The sequence below is a fragment of the Rhineura floridana genome, chromosome 18 (genome assembly GCF_030035675.1).
Source record: "Rhineura floridana isolate rRhiFlo1 chromosome 18, rRhiFlo1.hap2, whole genome shotgun sequence".
Lineage (NCBI taxonomy): Eukaryota > Metazoa > Chordata > Lepidosauria > Squamata > Rhineuridae > Rhineura > Rhineura floridana.
This window is the reverse complement of record NC_084497.1, coordinates 7,298,372-7,317,466: the sequence shown is the minus strand read 5'-3', so window position 1 is coordinate 7,317,466 and position 19,095 is coordinate 7,298,372. Positions and strand designations below refer to the sequence as shown.

At 50.0% G+C, this 19,095-nt stretch overlaps 1 protein-coding gene across 1 annotated transcript in view; it reads left to right on the top strand.

Annotated features, from left to right (window-relative positions):
* Positions 1-8,114: 8,114 nt before the first annotated feature.
* The window catches only part of ONECUT3 (one cut homeobox 3), a 75,348-nt gene continuing 64,367 nt past the window's right edge, over positions 8,115-19,095 (top strand). The window contains exon 1 of the mRNA XM_061601474.1: positions 8,115-9,189. Within this exon, the coding sequence (XP_061457458.1) occupies positions 8,115-9,189 (1,075 nt within the window). The remainder of the gene's footprint in view (positions 9,190-19,095) is intronic.

Here is a 19,095-nt window from a genome sequence, read left to right as displayed (position 1 = left end):
ATCACAGAATCTCCATAGTAGAAGATGTTTCCACTGGTGGATTTTCAACCTGTAGTGTCTTCAGCCCAATCAGCATCTGCATATCCCACTAGTTTGGGGTCTCAGGTAGCCCCTAACTTCAGTTTCATGGTTGCAGTGCCCTTCAGATATCTCACCACTCTCTTGATTGCTTCCCACTCTTTCTTGGTTGTTCTACTCAAGTATCCCACTGCTAATGTCACATCTGGCCTGGTAACAATGCTGATATACAGCAGTCTCCCGATGGCTTCTCTTGTATCTCTTAACTTTTCCTTCGGCATCTGACTTTTTCTGGAATATTCTCTTGCAGTCTACAACTTTTCTTCCTTGAGGAAGCTTGGCCAGTGTCCAAGCTTTATTCTTGTGTAGAGCTTCCAGCTCTTCCTTGGCTGCCTGCCTCCACCTCTCAGCTTCAGCTTTGGATAAGGCTTCAATCTCTTTCCAGGTCTCTGGCTCTGGAAGTACATTTCTCACAAGGTAAGCAAGTCTTTCCGGTGGTACACTTTTCTTGGTGCATTCAGAGCATCTGGGAGCTGGTGCTTCAGCTGCCCCTTCTGGCTGTGATGCCTCTTCTGGCTGTGATGCCTCTTCTGGCTGTGATGCCTCTTCTGGCTCAGACTCCTTGTCTTCTTCTGCTGGTGTAGTACTGTGATCCCTTTTGTTGTGGAAGAATAGCTCAATTTCTTCCTCCATTTTGCTGTCATCTGTCTGGGGTGGTGCCCCTTCTGGTTGGTGCGTACACTGTCCTTCATCAAAGTGGACAGCTCTGTATACTTCAACTTTGCCAGTTTTGGGATCTATGACTCGGTATCCCTTCTGTGTTGAAGAATATCCAATGAATATTACTTCCTTGGCGGTGTTGTCAAATTTTGACCTCTTTTGTTTCGGGATGCGTACAAAGGCATTGCAGCTGAATACACGAAGGTGAGACACTCTTGGTGTCCGTGCAATAGCTTGAAAGGTGTTTTGTTCATTGCAGCTGCCGGAAGTCTGCTGTGCAGATAGGTGTTAATAACTGCTCCCCCCCCAGTACTTCTGTTGTAACTGTGCATCTTCCAACAAGGAACGAATCATCTGTCGGAATCAACGGAATTGTGTAGTGGAACTGAGAGTATTGAGCGAGCGTATGTGTGTGTGTTTGAATCTTTGCTAAGATTCTACCTTCCCTGCAAATTAGTCAGACAGAGACTTTAAGCTGTAAAATAAGAAACAACTACTTTATTCTGGAAGTACATGCTTGATAGGAAAGAGTCCTATATCTAGCTAACTTGCTATGTTGGAGCAGTCTGCACTGGTCCCAGTGCAGCTCTCATGCTGGTTAAGAGGGAGAGACAAAGGAAAGATGTTTGCTCCCCTTTCGAGAGAGAAGGAACTGGGAAGGCAGGAAGGAACTGGGATCAACATCCTTTGCATATCAGTCTAGCGGGGGGGGGGAGAGACAGCAAGGATCAAAGGACAGGTATAGCCTGGCAACCAAGAGGTCTCCTCCCTAGCTACCCTTTCTAACCCCATGCAGCCTCAACCCACCAAGTTGGAGTTGAAGCTCATACATTCCAACATCATCTGTCCAGTTCATGCGTTCCTCAACCCCATTTTGTTCTGGAGTATAAACAACAGTAGTATGGGCTCCTTCTAGGAGGAAAGGCGGGATATTAAATAAATAAATAAATTTCCACTCGGATGCCATATGCACCAGGTAAAAATCAGTGGAGTAGGAGAATGAGTGAATGCCACCTAAGATTTCCAGGCAAGGTGCCACTGGAGAGTAATTCTTTGGGAAGTGGTTGCCGTAGGAAAAGGTGCAGAAGTGGTGTGAGGCTAGGCGTTAAGGGAGGAATCCTTCTTTCCTGAGTAGCAGAGAAGGCCAGCAGCAGGCCAGAACCAGAAGGCCTGTGAGACTGAGCTCCAGGAAGCCGAATGGAGCTCTGCCAGAAGGGGTACGGAATTTGGAGGAGGTGCTCAGGAGAAGCCCGACCCAGTCTCTATTCCCTTATCCCCAAGTAAGAAGAAATGAAGCACGTCCATCATTCTGCTCAATCCCAGGGCAAAGAGGAGCCACAGGCGAGAATTCTCACATGTTGTCTCTGCATGCAGCAATTGTCACATGTGTCCCCCAGCTTTGTACACACACACATGCATGGATCCTTGTAGGGCGCAGCAACAGGACCTCTGACATCACACTGGCACCAGTCCTGGTAAACCTTCTGGGTGGCCCTGCAGAGCTGACCATGGAGACGTGGGCACCAAAGGTACTCCTCGCCCAGGGCAAAGCTCTGGCCACAGGCAACAAATTGTCTTGGGCCAGCCTTGCTTCTGAGAGTTGCGTGGAGGGCTTATATAAAGGGCAGCCGCTCAGTGCGACAGAATCTGCTTTGCATGCAGAAAGCTCCCATTTCAACCTGGACCCATCTCCCAGTAGGACTGGGAATGACAGCTTGGAGAGCCTCCACCCATCAGTATGGACAATACTGAGCTAGATGGCCCATGGGTCTGACTTCCTAAGGCACATTTCTATGTTCTAACTGAATGAGCCATTCTATCTGAGCCATGAGGACTGGGATCTTACTTTATCTTTAGGGGAAGGACTGTAGCTCGTTGCAGAAGGTCCTGGTTCAATCCCAATGGCATCTGCAGTTAGGGTTGAGAATGTCTCTGGTCTTACACCCTGGAGAGGCCCTGCCTGTCAGTGTAGATAATAACTGACCTAGATGGTCCAAGGGTCTGACTTTGCAGGAAGCAGCTTCCTATGTTTTCATTGGACCATCCGTTTATGTTGAACCATGAGGACTAGCATCTTGGTGTAAACTTCGGGGTGGGGGGGGAAAGGGAAGCCGCTGGGCTCAAGCCCCCTCCAGAGGCAGCCAGTCTGGGCAGCATTGACAGGCTCACATGATGGACTCATTTACAACAGCAGCTGCAGCACAGGACCGCCCTGTCTCCCTGTTGTGTCATTGTGCAATTCCCGTGATTCTTTGGAGCTTTGTTCCTGTTTGCTAGTGTTTGCTTCTAGGTTTCATAGAATCATAGAATAGTAGAGTTGGAAGGGGCCTATAAGGCCATCAAGTCCAACCCCCTGTGCAATGCAGGAATCCAAATCAAAGCATTCCTGACAGATGGCTGTTTGCTTGGGTTTGTTTCTTAAGATAATGCATCCCCAGCCTTAAAGGGTCCATGGCCCTCATAAGGGCCACATTCACACCAGACATTTATTCCACTATTATTCCACTTCAAACAGTCATGGCTTCCCGCAAAGAATCCTCGGAAGTGTAGTTTTAAGGGTGTTGAAAGCTGTCAGGGGATTCCTGTTCCCCTCCCGGAGCTACAATTCTCAGAGTTTTCTGGGAAGAGGAAATGGAATCGCTCTAACAGACTGTAGCTCTGTGATGAGACTAGGGGTATCCTAACAGTTCTTCTCCCTTCACAAATGACACTTCCCATGATTCTCTGGGGGACGCCATGCCTGTTAAAGTGCAATAATAGTGGCATAAATGTCTGGTGTGAACGTGGTCAAGGTGGCCAAGTCCTTAACTCTGGCCCCACTCACTTTTTTGGAGCGACAGACTGCAAGGCCTCAGCTGGGCCCAACACACTGCAAAGCTGTAAAGGGGACTGAACTAGCTATTATCTATTTATTTATTTATTATTAAATTTATTAGTTGCCCATCTGGCTGGTTATCCAGCCACTCTGGGTGACATACAAAATAAACATACAAATACATTAGACATTAAAAATCTAAAAACAATGATGATAAAACCTAGCCCACCCCAAAAGCCTGCCTGAAGAGCCAGGTCTTCAAGGTCTGGCGGAAGCTCATCATAGAGGGGCCATGGCGGAGATCATTTGGGAGGGAGTTCCACAGGGTGGGGGCCACAATTGAAAAAGCCCTCTCCCTAGTCCTCACCAGTCTGGCTGTTTTAACTGGTGGGATGGAGAGAAGGTCTTTTGAGGCTGATCTTGTTGGGCGGCATCGCTGATGATGCTGGAGGCGCTCCTTCAGATAGACTGGGCTGAAACCATGTAGGGATTTAAAGGTCAAAACCAACACCTTGAATTGGGCCCGGCAAGCAACTGGTAACCAGTGCAACTCTTTTAGCATTCTGTACCAGTTGGAGCTTCCCGACCATTTTCAAGAGCCTCCATAATATTACATATAAACAAACTCTTCAACATATTTTACACAGGGTCAATAACCATTTTTTCACAGTTGGGTGGAGTTGGGGTGTCATAGTCACCATGAAAAGCAACAACTGTTGTTAATGACTGTTTTCATTAAGGCATGAGCTTAACAACTTTAAGTTCTGTAATTGAAAGGCCGGAAAGTTGCCTGTATATCTACCTTGTCACATTCTTCGCTCATGCATCAGAGGACGTAAGCACTGCCCTCATAAATGCTCCTTAATAAATACTCCTTAAAGTGCCACAGACACTTTGGTTTTGTCTTTTTCTTCTGATAACTAGCATGGACTGACATGGCTAAGCCTCTCCTATTTTTAATATGCAATTCAGACAAAATATTCAATCTAGACAATGTCGACAAAAAAGAAACAATGCCAATCTGTTTCAAAGAGTGCGCATGAGAGAAGGGTTTTTGTCAGCGACCGTGAGTTTGATCAGCTGTCCAGCTTGAGCCAACAGGAGATAGCCTTAAATGGGCAGTTTTTAAGACTGATAAATATACTTGGGTCTAGAGCGGTTGCAATAGCGGCTCTCCTCCTGCAGAATCCTGATTTTTTCCCCTTTGAATTGGGTTCAGTCCTCCACTCTCACCAATTTGCCACGAATGGATTTGTTATTAGAAAGCAGACAGCCCATTCTGATGTTGACGCTTCCACTGGTGAAAGTATACCTGTGACATCATGCAGTGGTGACCTGAATCTGGGGCCAGGGGGAATCTCCACTATTTCTTTTTGGTAGGAAATTTAGCTAAGGGGGAGGGAGAGTCTTCTTATGTGAAAAGAAAGCCAGGACGACAGTACCAAGATGTTTGGAAGAGAACTTATGAATGGCTTTCTTATGATCTGGTAACAGACAAAGCGTATTGTGACATCTGTTGCTCAGCAGCTAATGATATCATCAGGAGACAAGAGGGCGAAATAGGTGATTGATTGTGTTGTAATTTTTTTTTAAAAAAAGGATGTTTACATTGTTAATTAAAAGTGCAAGCTTGTATTTCAGCTGACTGAGGATCTTTTGTTAAAGCCAAATGTCTTTTGCAAGTTGACCCTATGCAGGAGGAAGAAGTACCACTGAGTTTGATGGTGCTTACTCCCAGGTAACTATGCACAGAATTGCAGTCATGCCCTGTTCACTTAATTATGGGATTTTGTTAGTAGTTTGCTTTGAATGTCTGTGTTTTAAGGTGGAGTTTTTAAGCAGTGTGTTAGAAAAGGAAGATATATAAAAACCCGATGGCATGACTCTGGATTTTTCATAGCTGTGGGAACTGTCATGATGCACTTTGCATGTCAGGAATTGCCTCCAAATGTGCTTGACTTCACTTAGAGGAGACTTGGTTAAGAGTCTAAAGTGAAAAGAAGAACTTTGCCACTATTTGAAACTCAGAAACTGAGTTAGTGCACAGCAACTGTTTTGCACTCTGTGCTGGCTCAGAGACTACCACCATGCCTTTTCAAGATAAAAGCACCCCTGATGCTATAATTCAGTCAACTTCATCTTGCTAGGTCACCCTTCAGAATGACGGAGAAACAAGATTCCTGAAACTGAAGGGCCAGGAAGGTTAAAATGTTTCCCTACAGCCTGTAGTGTAGTGGCAAATTCAGCAGGGCAGAGTCCTTTCAAGATACCACAATCACACCCCCTTTCCCTCACCTCCCTTTCTCTCCATGTTGTCTCTGAGTCCACATTCCATTACATCCCCAGGTGCCAATAAGCATGAAACAGGAGATTGTGTGTTAGCTACAGAGAAGAGTCTTCTCAGTGGCTAACACGCTTCCCTTTCACGATGATTGGCTCATACTTAAGGACCTGGCTGGGACCCTGCTCCCAAAAAAGGAAGGGGCCTACGACCCCTTGCAACCCAGGATGACTACACCCCTGTCCATAGCCTCAGGATATTCTGTCTTACCTTTCCTAATATCAAATTTACATCCGTTTATTCTCTTGCACAGAGGCTATGCAGTTTGTCCTAGGCATATGCATGCACATTTGCAGATCTTAAAAGTGATCATCCTAAAAGAGAATTTCAAAGAGAGGACACAGAGGGAGAGACGGCTGAGATACCACCAGAAGTACTGCCCGCCAACCACATCCTAGGTTTGGCCCACTCTTGCCCCCCTCCCCGAAATTGGAAAGTCAGCGCCCCTGGTCCAAGGCAGAGTCTCTCCTCTCCCTTCCCCCATATCCTATGAGCTGGGGCAACTAGCATTGCGCCCCCAACTCATCTCCAATGGCGGGGAAGCGGGGTGTGTGGCGGGGTCCACAAAGGGAGAAACTAGACGGGGAAGGGGGGAGAGAGGGAAACTGGCAGGAGGATCCCCACAAAGGCAGGCGAAGCAGGCAGCTTTCTTGGCGGGGGTGGGTTAGCCCTCCCGCCCTTCCCCGGGTCCGCGAGCGCCCTCCGAGAGCCTCCCCTGCGCGGATGGATCGGGGGAGAGAGCAGAAACGCCCGTGATAGATGGAGGCAGCGATTAGGGCCGATGGAGTGCCGTGATGGATGGCTCGCCGATACAGTGAGAGGGGGAAGGCGGGGCGGTGGCGGTGGCGGCGGCGGCGGCGGCGGTGAAGGGGGCGCCTGCCCCACAGCGCCGCTCTCCTGTCCCAGAATACACACTCAGTCCTCAGCCTTCCTCCCTCGTCCTTCCTTTCGTGCTTTCCTCCCTTCCCCTTTTCTGCCATTCTCCCCCTTCCTTTTCTCTCTATTTCCTCCCTTCTTTTCTCTCTTTTCTCTCCCTCATCTTTTCCCACCTCCCTCCCTTCCTGCTTTTCTTCTTCCATCCTTCCTAATTTCTCTCCTTCCATCCTATTTTTTCTCCTCCCTCCCTCCCTCTTTTTCTCCTTCCTTCCTTCCTTCCTTCCTTCCTTCCTTCCTTCCTTCCTTCCTTCCTTCCTTCCTTCCTTCCTTCCTTCCATCCATCCATCCTAATCTTCCTTCCTTCCTCCCTCCCTCCCTTCCTCCCTCCCTTCCTTCCTAATTTTCCTTCCTTCCTTCCTTCCTAATTTTCCTCCCTCCCTCCCCCCTTTCCTAATTTTCCTCCCTCCCTCCCTCCCTCCCTCCTTCCTTCCTTCCCCATCTCACCCCCGCACACTCTCCCTCTCCTTCCCCTCCCTCCCTCTCCTTCCACCGCGCAGATTCACACACTCTCCCTCTTTCAAACTCCCTCGCTCAGCCTCCCGCCGCAATTGATTTCTCTCTCGCTCTCCTCGCTGACCCCCGCCGCCAGCCCCTCTGCCTCCCCCGTCCTTCCCTTCCAGCCCCCTCTCCAACGCTCGCCTTGTCCCTGCCGCGTGTGTGCGCAAGAACCCGAAGCAAAGGGCCAGGGGGCATCCTCTTCGCTGGTGGACGCCTCGCCCGGAGAGAGGGAGAGCCACCTGCGCGCCCGGCAGAGGCGTTCCAGTGCCCTGCGCCAGGCCGGCCCCCGGGGCTGGCAGGCGGGCGCTCCTGAGGAGCAGGGCGAGCGGGTCGCGCTCGGCTGGGTGCGGGTGCGGGCGTGTGCAGTTGGGGTTGTGGAGAGTCGGGGGGGACAGACCGGAGCTGGGAGCCGTGACGTCAAGGCGAGAGGGAGGCTGAGCCGAGGAGGCGAGCCGCGCGATTCGCAGCCACGGGGAACGGAGGAGGAGGAAAGCCAGAGCCACACCGAGGTGCACCGAGAGAAAGAAGCAGAGCCAAGCCCAGCCGAGCGCCCATCCCCGCCGCTTTCGGCAGGAGCGGGACCGGCCGCCGCCGCCCCTGCGCGCCCAGCTACTCCCTTTGCGCGCCTCCCGAGAGATCCCGATGGCGATCTCTTGAGATGGATCTGGATTGAGGAGGAGGAGGGGGGGACAGAGGAGGCGGAGGAGGAGGCGGGGGAGGAGGCGGGGGAGGGGGAGGAGGAGGAGGCGGGGACGGATCGCCTGGCCCGGGGAGACCGAGCGAGCGATGGAGTTGAGCCTCGACGGGCTCGGCAACCTCCACCAGGCCGGGGAGCTCTTGAGCCCCGCCGGGGCGCACGCCAGGCAGCCTCCCCCGCCTCCCCCTCCGCCTCCTCCCCCTCCCCCCCCGTCGGCTCACCGCAACTTGGTCTCCTCTCACGGCCGCCCGGCCATGGTCTCCAGCATGGCTTCCATCCTGGACGGGGCGGGCGACTACCGTCCCGAGCACAGCCTAGGCGCCCCGCTCCACCCGGCCATGAGCATGGCCTGCGAGTCGCCCTCTGGGGTCAGCACCTACACCACCCTCACCCCCCTGCAGCACCTGCCGCCCATCTCCACCGTCTCGGAGAAGTTCCACCACCACCCGCACCACCACCACCACCATCACCACCACCACCACCCGCACCAGCGGCTGTCCGGGAACGTCGGCGGCGGCTTCGCCCTCATGCGCGAAGAGCGGAGCCTGGCCGCCTCCATGGGCAACCTCTACGGCCACTATTCCAAGGACATGCCCTCCATGGGGCAGCCCCTCTCGCCTCTCCCGAACGGCTTGAGCCTCCACAACGGGCAGCAGTCCCTGGCCCCCTACGGGCCCGGGGCCCACCTGGCCGGCGACAAACTCCTCTCCCCCAACGGCTTCGACCCGCACATGCTCTCCAGGAGCGAGGAGCACCTGGCCCGGGGCTTGGGGGCTCCGGGCTCCGGGATGATGCCCACCCTCAACGGCATGCACCCCCACGGCGGGCACCCGCACGGCGGCCAAGGAAACGGCGCCCTCCTGGGCGAGCGGGAGCGGCAAGCCTCCTCGGCCCCGGGCTCCCAAGCCGGCGGCTCCGGGCAAGTGGAGGAGATCAACACCAAGGAGGTGGCCCAGCGGATCACGGCCGAGCTGAAGCGCTACAGCATCCCGCAGGCCATCTTCGCCCAGCGGATCTTGTGCCGCTCGCAGGGGACCCTCTCCGACCTGCTGAGGAACCCCAAGCCGTGGAGTAAGCTCAAGTCCGGGCGGGAGACCTTCCGGAGGATGTGGAAATGGCTTCAGGAGCCCGAGTTCCAGCGGATGTCTGCCTTGAGGCTGGCGGGTAGGTGCTACCCTTGGGGACTAGAAGCTTAGGCGTGGAGCGGCGGTGGCTGGAGAGGGCTGGGGGGGCGTGGAAAGAGAGCGGGGGAGAGGGAAGCTGGAAGTGTGACCGCCTGGGGACTCTGGTTTGAGGCGCGCCTGGCCAACCGGTCGTCAGAATGCGACCCCGGAGGCTGGAGGCGGAGAAAGTTATAAGAGAAGGGGGGGGGAGACAATGGAGAACGGAAAAAAAAGGGGGAAAGTGTCTGGAGAAAGCCGGGCAACCGTTGAACCTCCCCCGCTTTCCCCAAGAGCAGTGAGGAGATGGGAAGCTGAGCGACACGCGTGTCAGGGAGCGCGGCGGCTGATTCACACGGCCCTCTGAGGCAGTGGCTTGCGGGCGCGGCGGCGAGGGTGAGTCCTGGAGCGGGGTGACCTCAGCCCTTCCCTCCCCCCGATGGAAATTTCGTTTCGCCTCAAGACGCAAGGCTTTCCCCGGGTCGGGGGTCTGTGTTCACACGTTCCGTAACTGTCGCATGTCCAGATGGGAAGCGATGGCCTTCTAGGTATAGACGTGTGGAAAGAGCGAGAGAGAGAGAAGGAGGGGAGAGAGAAAGAGGCGCACACCGTGTGTGTGTGTGTGTGTGTGTGTGTGTGCGTGCGTCCGTGCGTCCGTGCGCGATCGATGATTATTCAATCATCGTCGCCACCCGCGCCTATCATCCGCTTATCTCTGTCTATGAAAAGGCCTGATTCCTGTGCGCGGCGTCTTTGGGGGCAATCCTACCCGTGTATACTCACGAGTAAGCCCCATGGGATTGAATGGGCCTTACTCCCGGGTAAGTGGGCGCAGGATCGCAGCTGTCATCTTGTATCCTGTGACTGATGATCTTGTATCCTGTGACTGATGATGCACCTAGCGGGGCAGGCACACACACACATTCACACGCACACTCACAAAATCTCACTTCCAAAAGCAGAATCCAGGGGTTATCCTCAAGGACCGAGGTATGGTCGGCGATCTCCTTAAACCGAGATGTCACACACGACGTGCGCGCGCGCGCTCGTGCCATTGTCTCCAGCTCCTACGCAGAGTAGACCTACTCAACTCAATGGACCTAAATTAGTCGTGTCCGTCAGCTTCAACGGGTCTGCTCTGAGCATGACTGACAGGGGATGCAGCCCATTGAAAGGAAGGCCCACGGCTAGTTTTAATTTCGCCGGGTCTACTCTGAGCAGGAATGAGTTGGGGAGGTAAGTTTCTGCCTCTTTAGGACGCAAATGGGCGCGCAACGCGGTTCATGCAGATGGGCGGGCGCGCAGTGAATACCATGCCCGAGAGGGATGGCGGGACTGACAACTTTATAAGCAGGAGCGGGAGGTGAAAAAAAAGGGGGGGTGAGAGAGGAGACGAGTCTCTGCCTGCGGGGAACTTACAGTCCAAAATCCACAATGGTGGCGAGGACTGAACGAAGTGACATGCTTCCATTACAGTGTCTGTGCGCCGGAGCAAGTATATATATAGCTGCACCACAACATACATTTAAAGCGCAAACCTGGGAACTGTAGTTTAACCATCACAGAGATGCAATCCCCCAGCACCTTTACCAAACTATAATTCTCAGGATTCGGGAGGAGGGCGGCGGCGGGGGAAACGTGATTTAAATGCGCTTTGAATGTATGGTGTGTGCACCGCCTGGTACAGAGGGGAGGGGGGGAATCTCGTTTTCCTTTTTTTTAATTCAAGTTCTCTTGCATCTGTGCGCTGCTTCTATCTATCTATCTGTCTGTCTGTCTGTCTGTCTATCTTCTCTCCATATATACATATTCTGAATATCTATCTATCTATCTATCTATCTATCTATCTATCTATCTATCTATCTATCTATCTATCTATCTATCTATCTATCTATCTATCTATCTATCTGTCTGTCTGTCTGTCTGTCTGTCTGTCTGTCTGTCTGTCTGTCTGTCTGTCTGTCTGTCTTTGTCATCTTCCTTCTCTCCATATATATATATTCTGAATATCTATCTATCTATCTATCTATCTATCTATCTATCTATCTATCTATCTATCTATCTATCTATCTATCTATCTATCTATCTATCTATCTATCTATCTATCTATCTATCTATCTATCTATCTATCTATCTATCTATCTCGCGTCAGGAGGTTAAACCCCCGCCGCTTTCAAACGGATTGATCTCTTAATTGGCCCTATTAATAAATGAAGCCCCAAGCCCAGCTCTGGCCCGATTCAGTCGGCAGCCTCTACCTGTCTGGTTTGACGCTTGTGAACAGAGATCTGTGTGTGTGTACCGATGATACGCCATCATGGCAGTTGGGACTAACTGCGTTTTGTTTACATGCCAGTCCTTGATAAATCCGTGTCACAGAAGGAAAAGTATGTGTGTGTGTGCCTTTGTCTTTAAAAGGCCATTTTCTTTCAACTGATTTAAGTATTTTATCTTTAAACTGTAATCCTCTGTGGAGCCTTAGGGTGAAGGTCGGGTAATAATAATAATAATAATAATAATAATAACAATAACAATAATAATAATAATAATGTACTCAGTGTTAATCCTAGAGTAGACCCAGGTCCATTCATTTCAATAGGCTGAATCTAAGATCTACTCAAACCTACTGAGATTGGTGGGATTGAAGGTAATCATGCCCATTCATTTCAGGGGATCTATTCTGTGTATCAATTTTACTTCAGTTTTGACTTGGAGATCCTCTTCCTTTTATTTGTGGCCTGGGGATTGCGGGCAACGTCAGCCCTCTTCCGAGTTTGTTGTTATGTGCCTTCAAGTCGATCACGACTTATGGCGACCCTATGAATCAACGACCTCCAATTGCATCTGTCGTGAACCACCCTGTCCAGATCTTGTAAGTTCAGGTCTGTGGCTTCCTTTATGGAATCAATCCATCTCTTGTTTGGCCTTCCTCTTTTTCTACTCCCTGAGTAGACCCAGTGAAATGAAGGGACCTGGCTGATTTGAAAAATGGAAATGGACTGCCTTCAAGTCGATCCCGACTTATGGTGACCCTATGAACAGGGTTTTTCATGGTAAGAGGTATTCAGAGATGGTTTCCCATTGCCTTCCTCTGAGGCTGAGAGGCAGTGACTGGCCCAAGGTCACCCAGTGAGCTTCATGGCTGTGTGGGGATTCAAATCCTGGTCTCCCAGGTCGCAGTCCAACACTCTAACCACTATGCCACACTGGCTGATTTAGGCCCATTCATTTGCGCGGACTTCCTCTGTGCAATCGGTGGGAGTCTTTCGCTCAGAGCACCACGGAGAGCAACTTTCTCTGGATTTGCGACGACAGCAACAAAACCGCCCTGGTCTTCTTTTAAAAAAAATACATGAAAGGATGCAAATGAATGAATGAATGAGGTTCTGAACCGTTGTGGATTTTGGATTCATTTTTTAAAATATTAAAATGGAGGGATAGATTAATAACTTTTAATGGTGGAGAGAGAGGGAACCTCTGCATTGTAATATCTGTGGTTAAGAGGGGAACAGAATGGTGCCCCGATGACCGTTCTGCAGAAGAAGAGGATCCTGCCAGCAAGACAGGGAAGGGCTTTAAGGGTCGTGAAAACCAGCTTTCTCCCTTAACACGCGTCCCCCTCCCGGGCAAGGTTTGGACATGTGTCTGAAGGAGGGACATTCCTTCCCCTATTAAAAAAACCCCCAACCAGTGCTTGGGGGGGCTATCTGTATACCTGTGTGGTCCTTCCCCCCAAAAAATGCATTTTCGCCAATGCAGGCCATGGGTGGCTTCTGAGGAAGACAGAAGGCTGATTTGGATGCCCCTCCTTCCAAGACAGTCAGGATGGTGGAGAGGAGCCCTCCGGAATCAGCCCAGAAAGCCGCTTGCCCCAGTGCCTTGCTTCCGATGCCGGGCGGGCGGGTGGGCGGCTCGGTGTAGTGCAGAAGGCAGGCAGGCCAGCTCTGGGCCACCCCTTGTGTGTGCGTGCGCTCCTCAAGCCTACGCAGCCCTTGAAGTTTGTGGCATGTGCGCCGGGGACAGACCTCTCTTCCCGCCCCCTTCCAAAGCTACCTCCGCCCCCCCAGCCCCTGCCTCGGGGGCTGTGTGGGGCCTGTCCTGGATTCTCCGGGTGATCGATGCCATGGGCTGAGCCAGAAGGGAAAAGTTCAAAGGTTGGGAGCCCTTGGGAGATGACCTTTCCTTTCCTAGCTAGTCTTTCCTTCCTCAGGAGCTTGGTGGCAAGTTCAGAAGCGCAGGATCCCTTCAGGAGAGTCCCAGCCGCCTCGCCTTCTAAGATCTTACAACCTTGTAAGACTGTAGAATAATCTGGCTGGGCTTGAAGACTGCTTTCTGCCTCTATGCCCTTGTTAATGCCTTCTCCCACAACAGCAGAGGTCCCTAGGAGCCAATGAGCATGAAAGGGGAGTGTGTTAGCTGCTGAGAGGAGTCTTCTCAGCAGCTGGCTCACCTCCTTTCACTCAGGGTGGCCCCAAACAGCAGAAAAGGATGCAGGTGAGAAGACTCTCCTCAGGGGCTAACATACTCCCCTTTCACTCCAAGTGGCCCCAAACAGCAGGAAGGGATGCCTGTGAGAAGACTCTCCTCAGTGGCCAACACACTCCCCTTTCATGCTGATTGGCTTGTGGGATGCTGGAGATGTAGGGGACCCTGTTGGGACCTTGCTCCCCAAAAAGGTAAGGGGTCCAAGACCCACCAAGACCCGGAAGTTCTACACCCCAGTCCCTCCTTCTCTCAACAGCCCCCACTTCACTCCTCCCTCAATCCAGATCTCTTGGCTGATTTCCCTTCCTATGCTGTTAGTCTTTCCAGTCCCCATCAGCCTATATATATATTTCATTGCACCCTTTTTTCATCCCTCCCTCCTATGAATGTAAGAGGCAAGGTTGGGGGCCAGTATTCATTACACGTGCATTGCTCCCTTTTTCCCCAACCCCCCCCTCTCCAGGCGTGGATGTTGTTGCTGAATAGGTCAAAATCAGCTGCTCTGGCTGACCTCTCCCCCCCATCAATCCCCCCTCCTCTCCTGATCTCCCTTCCAGGCAGATCAATAGGATAGCTCCTTCATTTTACAAATGGCCGCACAGATCAATTATCTATAACCAAGGCAACGCTGAACATAGGGGAGGGTGAAGAGAGAGCCGCCTCGGATCTGGCGTGGATCTGCTTTCGTGGGTGGAGAGGCCCTTCCATCTTGATCTGAACTCAGAGAGGGCTTTTGGGGTCTCTGTGTTCGAAAGAAATCACCACCCCAAACACACGCCCACCTCCCAGACTTTCTGATAATGAATAATTGGGATCATGAACTACTCACTGGATTGTAAGAGAATGTCTTCGAGAGCTTGCTCCCATGCACAATCCGGTGTTTTTAATTTAAATGCCAGTTTACCTGGAGGGGGGGAGGGGGTAGAGTTTTAATGACATGATTTCACTACCTGTTTTTACCCAGGAAAATTGGGAATTGCCCAGGTAGAAGTCCAGTGTCCTGTCGCTAAGCAGATGCCCCTGGGAAGCTCACAAAAGGGCCAGAAAAATGATAGACCCCAGCCCCTGTTCTTTACCCCTGGAATTGGGTAGTCAAAGATAGACTGTCTTTGAAGGTGGAGGCTCCATCTTGAGCCTTCGATGGTCCTCTCTCCTCTGTAGCTTTTTCTTGTTCTCTTTCTAGGTTTTGAAGCTAGCCTAAGATCATCTGGCAGTGAGTTCCACAATTTAATTTGTGTGTGTATGTGTGAAGAGCCACCATTTGTGTGTCCTGCCTGCTGCCACCTCCTAAGATTGGTTGATTCTCAGTTCTTCTCAGGGGTGTAGTCATCCAGGGTCTCAGGGGGTCTTAGACCCCTTATTTTTTGGGGAGCAGGGTCCCTATGTCTCCAGCATTTTATGAGCCAATCAGCATGAAAGGGGAATGTGTTAACCACTGAGAAGAGTCTTCTAACCTGCTTCCTTGTCCTTTCCTGCTGATTGGAGCCCATCCGAGTGAAAGGAGGTGAGTCAGCCACTAAGAAAACTCTTATCAGCAGCTAACATACAGCCTCCCCTTTTGTGCTGATTGGCTCCTAGGGACATCTGTTGTTCTGGGAGGAGACATTAACAAGGATCTCATTGTCAACCCCGTAGCAAAATTATTGGTTCTCCTGTGATGAAAGAACCACCTTTCCCCTGTTTTAGAAACCTTATCTGTGGTGGCTAGCCTGGTTTGTAATGGCTTTTAGTCAAATACAATAAAATGATGATGGTGGTGGTGGCTAGCCTGCCCCCAACTACTTAGATCTGGGATGTGGCTTCAGCCCCTATCCATTGCTGGTCCTACTCAGAGTAGCCCCATGGAAAGCAACAAGCATGACTAACACAGGCTCGTTCATTGCAGCGGGCCAACTTTGGGTAGAGAAAGCAACCCACTGGGAAGAAATGAGCCGTAAAGTCGGCCACAATTAAGGAATGCATAAATAAATAAATAATTTGCCAGAGGGCTCCAGATACCATACGAGATAATCAAAAAGGACTTTCAACACCCCCCCATCTACCCACTCACCCACCTACCTACATGCATACAGGTTTCTAGTACAGTGGGATATGAATAACGTCTGAACAGCAGAACCCATGAATACTGTTTGCAGAAGGGTGGGTGAAGGAGAAAGCAATGGAGGATACCTAGATATGGCTGTGCACGCTTGCCAGAGTTCCATTTCATTCCCTCTCTCATATCTGCAATTGTAAGGGTTCCTGCTCTCTCTCTCTCTCTCTCTCTCTCTCTCTCTCTCCACCCCTTCACACTCTCCCCCCAACACAACAGCCCCTCCTTTGGCTGCGGTCTCCTATGGTTGTATCAAGGTGTACACACTGATTTTCCCAGCCTCCTTGGAACCACAACAGGTAGAGGTGTGCAAACATTGCAGACAACCACATGACTTCATTACAAATCCATCCATCCATCTATCTATCTATCTATCTATCTATCTATCTATCTATCTATCTATCTATCTATCTATCTATCTATCTATCTACCTACCTACCTACCTATCTGGCCTTCGTTTCACTTTTCTTCACCATTGCATTGGGCCACGGCCACCCCCTCTCCAAGGCTGCAGTCTTAACTGGGAGCAAGCACCCACTGAGTTCAACAGGGCTTACCTCTGAGTAGGCATGGTGAGGGCTACCCTGTACAACTGGATGGACTGCTGGGGGAAGGACGCGTGGTCTTGTGCCTATGATGATGTGTTCATGTACTTGCAGGCAGTGGAGGCTTGTCCATTTGGCCAAACGGGGCGCTGCCCCACCAGCCTCAGCAGGCCCCCACCTGCCTGACTTCTTACTCACATCCAGCCCAGGGGGTGGCCCTGCCTGCCAGCTTCCTCCTCTTCAGTCAGTGTTGCCCTTGCAGAACTAAGAAGGGAGGAGGAGGGCAGGGACAAAGCTAGCATGAGTTGGCTCTGTCCGTCATTGGCTCTGGCTCCACCTACTGTTGGGTCTTCCGGCCTTCCGCCTCACCAGTTCCAAAGGGAACCAGCCGCCGCTGCCTACAGGGATGGCACTGTAACAACAACAGCAGGCTCAAGTCAACAACAACAACAACAACAATATAGATCCAATTAAGTCATACTCAAAATAGACCAACTGGGTTGAATGTAACTAAGTTTTACTCAGAGTAGATCCATTGCAATTAATGGGTTAGTCAAGTCAATCAATTTCATTGAGTCTACTCTGATGTTGGATGCAACCCATTGACATCAGTGAACTTAAGTTAGTCATGCCCATTGATTTCAGTGGGGCTCTGTGGGTATGACTTAGCTGGATACTTTAAAAAGCATAATCTAACTTTATCCAATTATACTTAGAGTAGACCCATTGAAATTGAATGGCATGACATTGATTTTTTTAAATTTATTGTTTCATTTATATCCTGTATTTCCTCCAAGAAGCTCAATGTGGTATTTATTATTATTATTATTATTATTATTAAACTCAAGACTACTGAAATTAATAGACATATATTAATGCTCTTTGATTTCAGTGGGTCCACTATGAGTATGATTTAGTAGAAGAAATACTACTACTATTATTAGTAATCATTAATAATAATAATAGAGTTTGTATACCACCTTTGAACCCTGAAGGGTCATCTAGGCAGCTGACGATGACAAGAGTCAATTGAAAAATTCCATTGGATATCAAAATATAAAACATCACAACATTTTAAAAAAAACAGAGGTACTTATTAAAATCTTATAAACTCCGAGCTTAAAACAGATGAGAACATCAGCAAAAATGCCGCCTGTGTAAAACTCCGCTGACCTAAAATCTATAGAGACTATTGCTAATGTATTGTGATGTTAATGTATATCCGTTGCTTTTGCAAAGGGCGGGGTTGAGGTGGGGAGCCAGGGCATCTGGCATAAATATATCCCAAAATAAGCACTGTTCAGCCAAAGTGCAACACTTTGGAATCTCATTGATTTCATAGTCTCCTTGAGTTTAATGGGCTTGCTAGCATATACGTTAAGTACATAGGCTTTCAGCTAAGTTCTACCCCGAGCAGTCCCATCGAAATGAATGGGCCTAAGTTAGTCATGTCAAGTAACACTGAGTACAACCCACAGCAAGTCATAATCGGCGTAGAGCCATTGAAATGAATGCGCATGACTGCATGGATTTCAATAGGTCTGCTCTAAGTAGGAACACAGGCCAAGTCCATCTAGTGCAGTATTGGCTGCACTGACCAGCAGCAGCTCTCCAAGGTTTCTGACTGGAAACATGCCCAGCCCCACCTGGAGCTCCTGGGGGTTGACCCTGGGAACTTCTGCATGCAAAACAAGGACTCTGCCACTGAATTGCAGCCCTTCACAATTAGGGAGGACTTAAATAGGCCCAGTTGTCCACAGGGGTTCCAGCTTGAAATCAGCCGGATTCCAAAAATGCCAACTGCGTCTAAACTAACGACTCAGACATCAGGTGCCAATTCCAAGCTTGCTCACTCAGAAGTAACCTCGTCTGAGTTCAGTTCATGCACAAGATAGCAGTCTCATAGAGTGTGATCCTACAAATGTGTCTTCTCATTCATTCTTGCTATGTTTGCCATTTCCTCCCCCCTCCCACAAAGAGTTCTGGATAACTCAAAAGCTTGCACGCTGTTTTGTGACAGTTAGGCTGGCTCGAATAAATGTCGCAGCCTTAGTCTGATTTGAATACTATCCGTCTTATCTTTCCATCCTTTGCAGGGGGAAAAAATCATTTGAAAAGGATCAATTGCCTTTCAATATCCTTCCTTTAACCACTTTGTCACAGTCACAGTTAGGGTGCTGAAGGAAGAGTTGGGGGGGGAAGTATGGCTCCTCATAATTTGATTTTAGTTTATTTAAAATAACACAGAAAAAGCAAATATTCATTAAACCAAAACCAAAGGAAATAATTTAACCCATATTTTTTAAATAAAGGAGAGTAATGAATATGGTCTCGCATCCTCTTCAAATCACCCAACTTTTAACAAATTTATTTTCATACCACACAGTTTGGGTGGGATGCAATGCTGGTCCCACTCAGAAGCTAATGGGCATGACTTAGGCTGCAATTCAATACATACTTACTTGGTCCCATTTTACCCCATGGAGCTTACTTCTGATTAGACATGTACCTAACTTCAGTTCATTCATTTCAGTGGGTCTACTGTGAGCAGGGCTTAATGGAATGCAACCCTTTCCCTTGTTTGGACGTGATTAATTAGCTTATACATTATTGTTTGATCCCAAATTTGAACAAGCATTCCGACAGAGGTGGGTGGGTTGGGGGATCCTTTCCAGATCAACTTCCCCCTCCCCACTATTTTAAACACATGTTGATGGACAAGGAAAAATGAGGATTTGAATTCAGCAGTGATGGAAGTGTGTACATCCATGTGTGGGAGGGGGGTAGT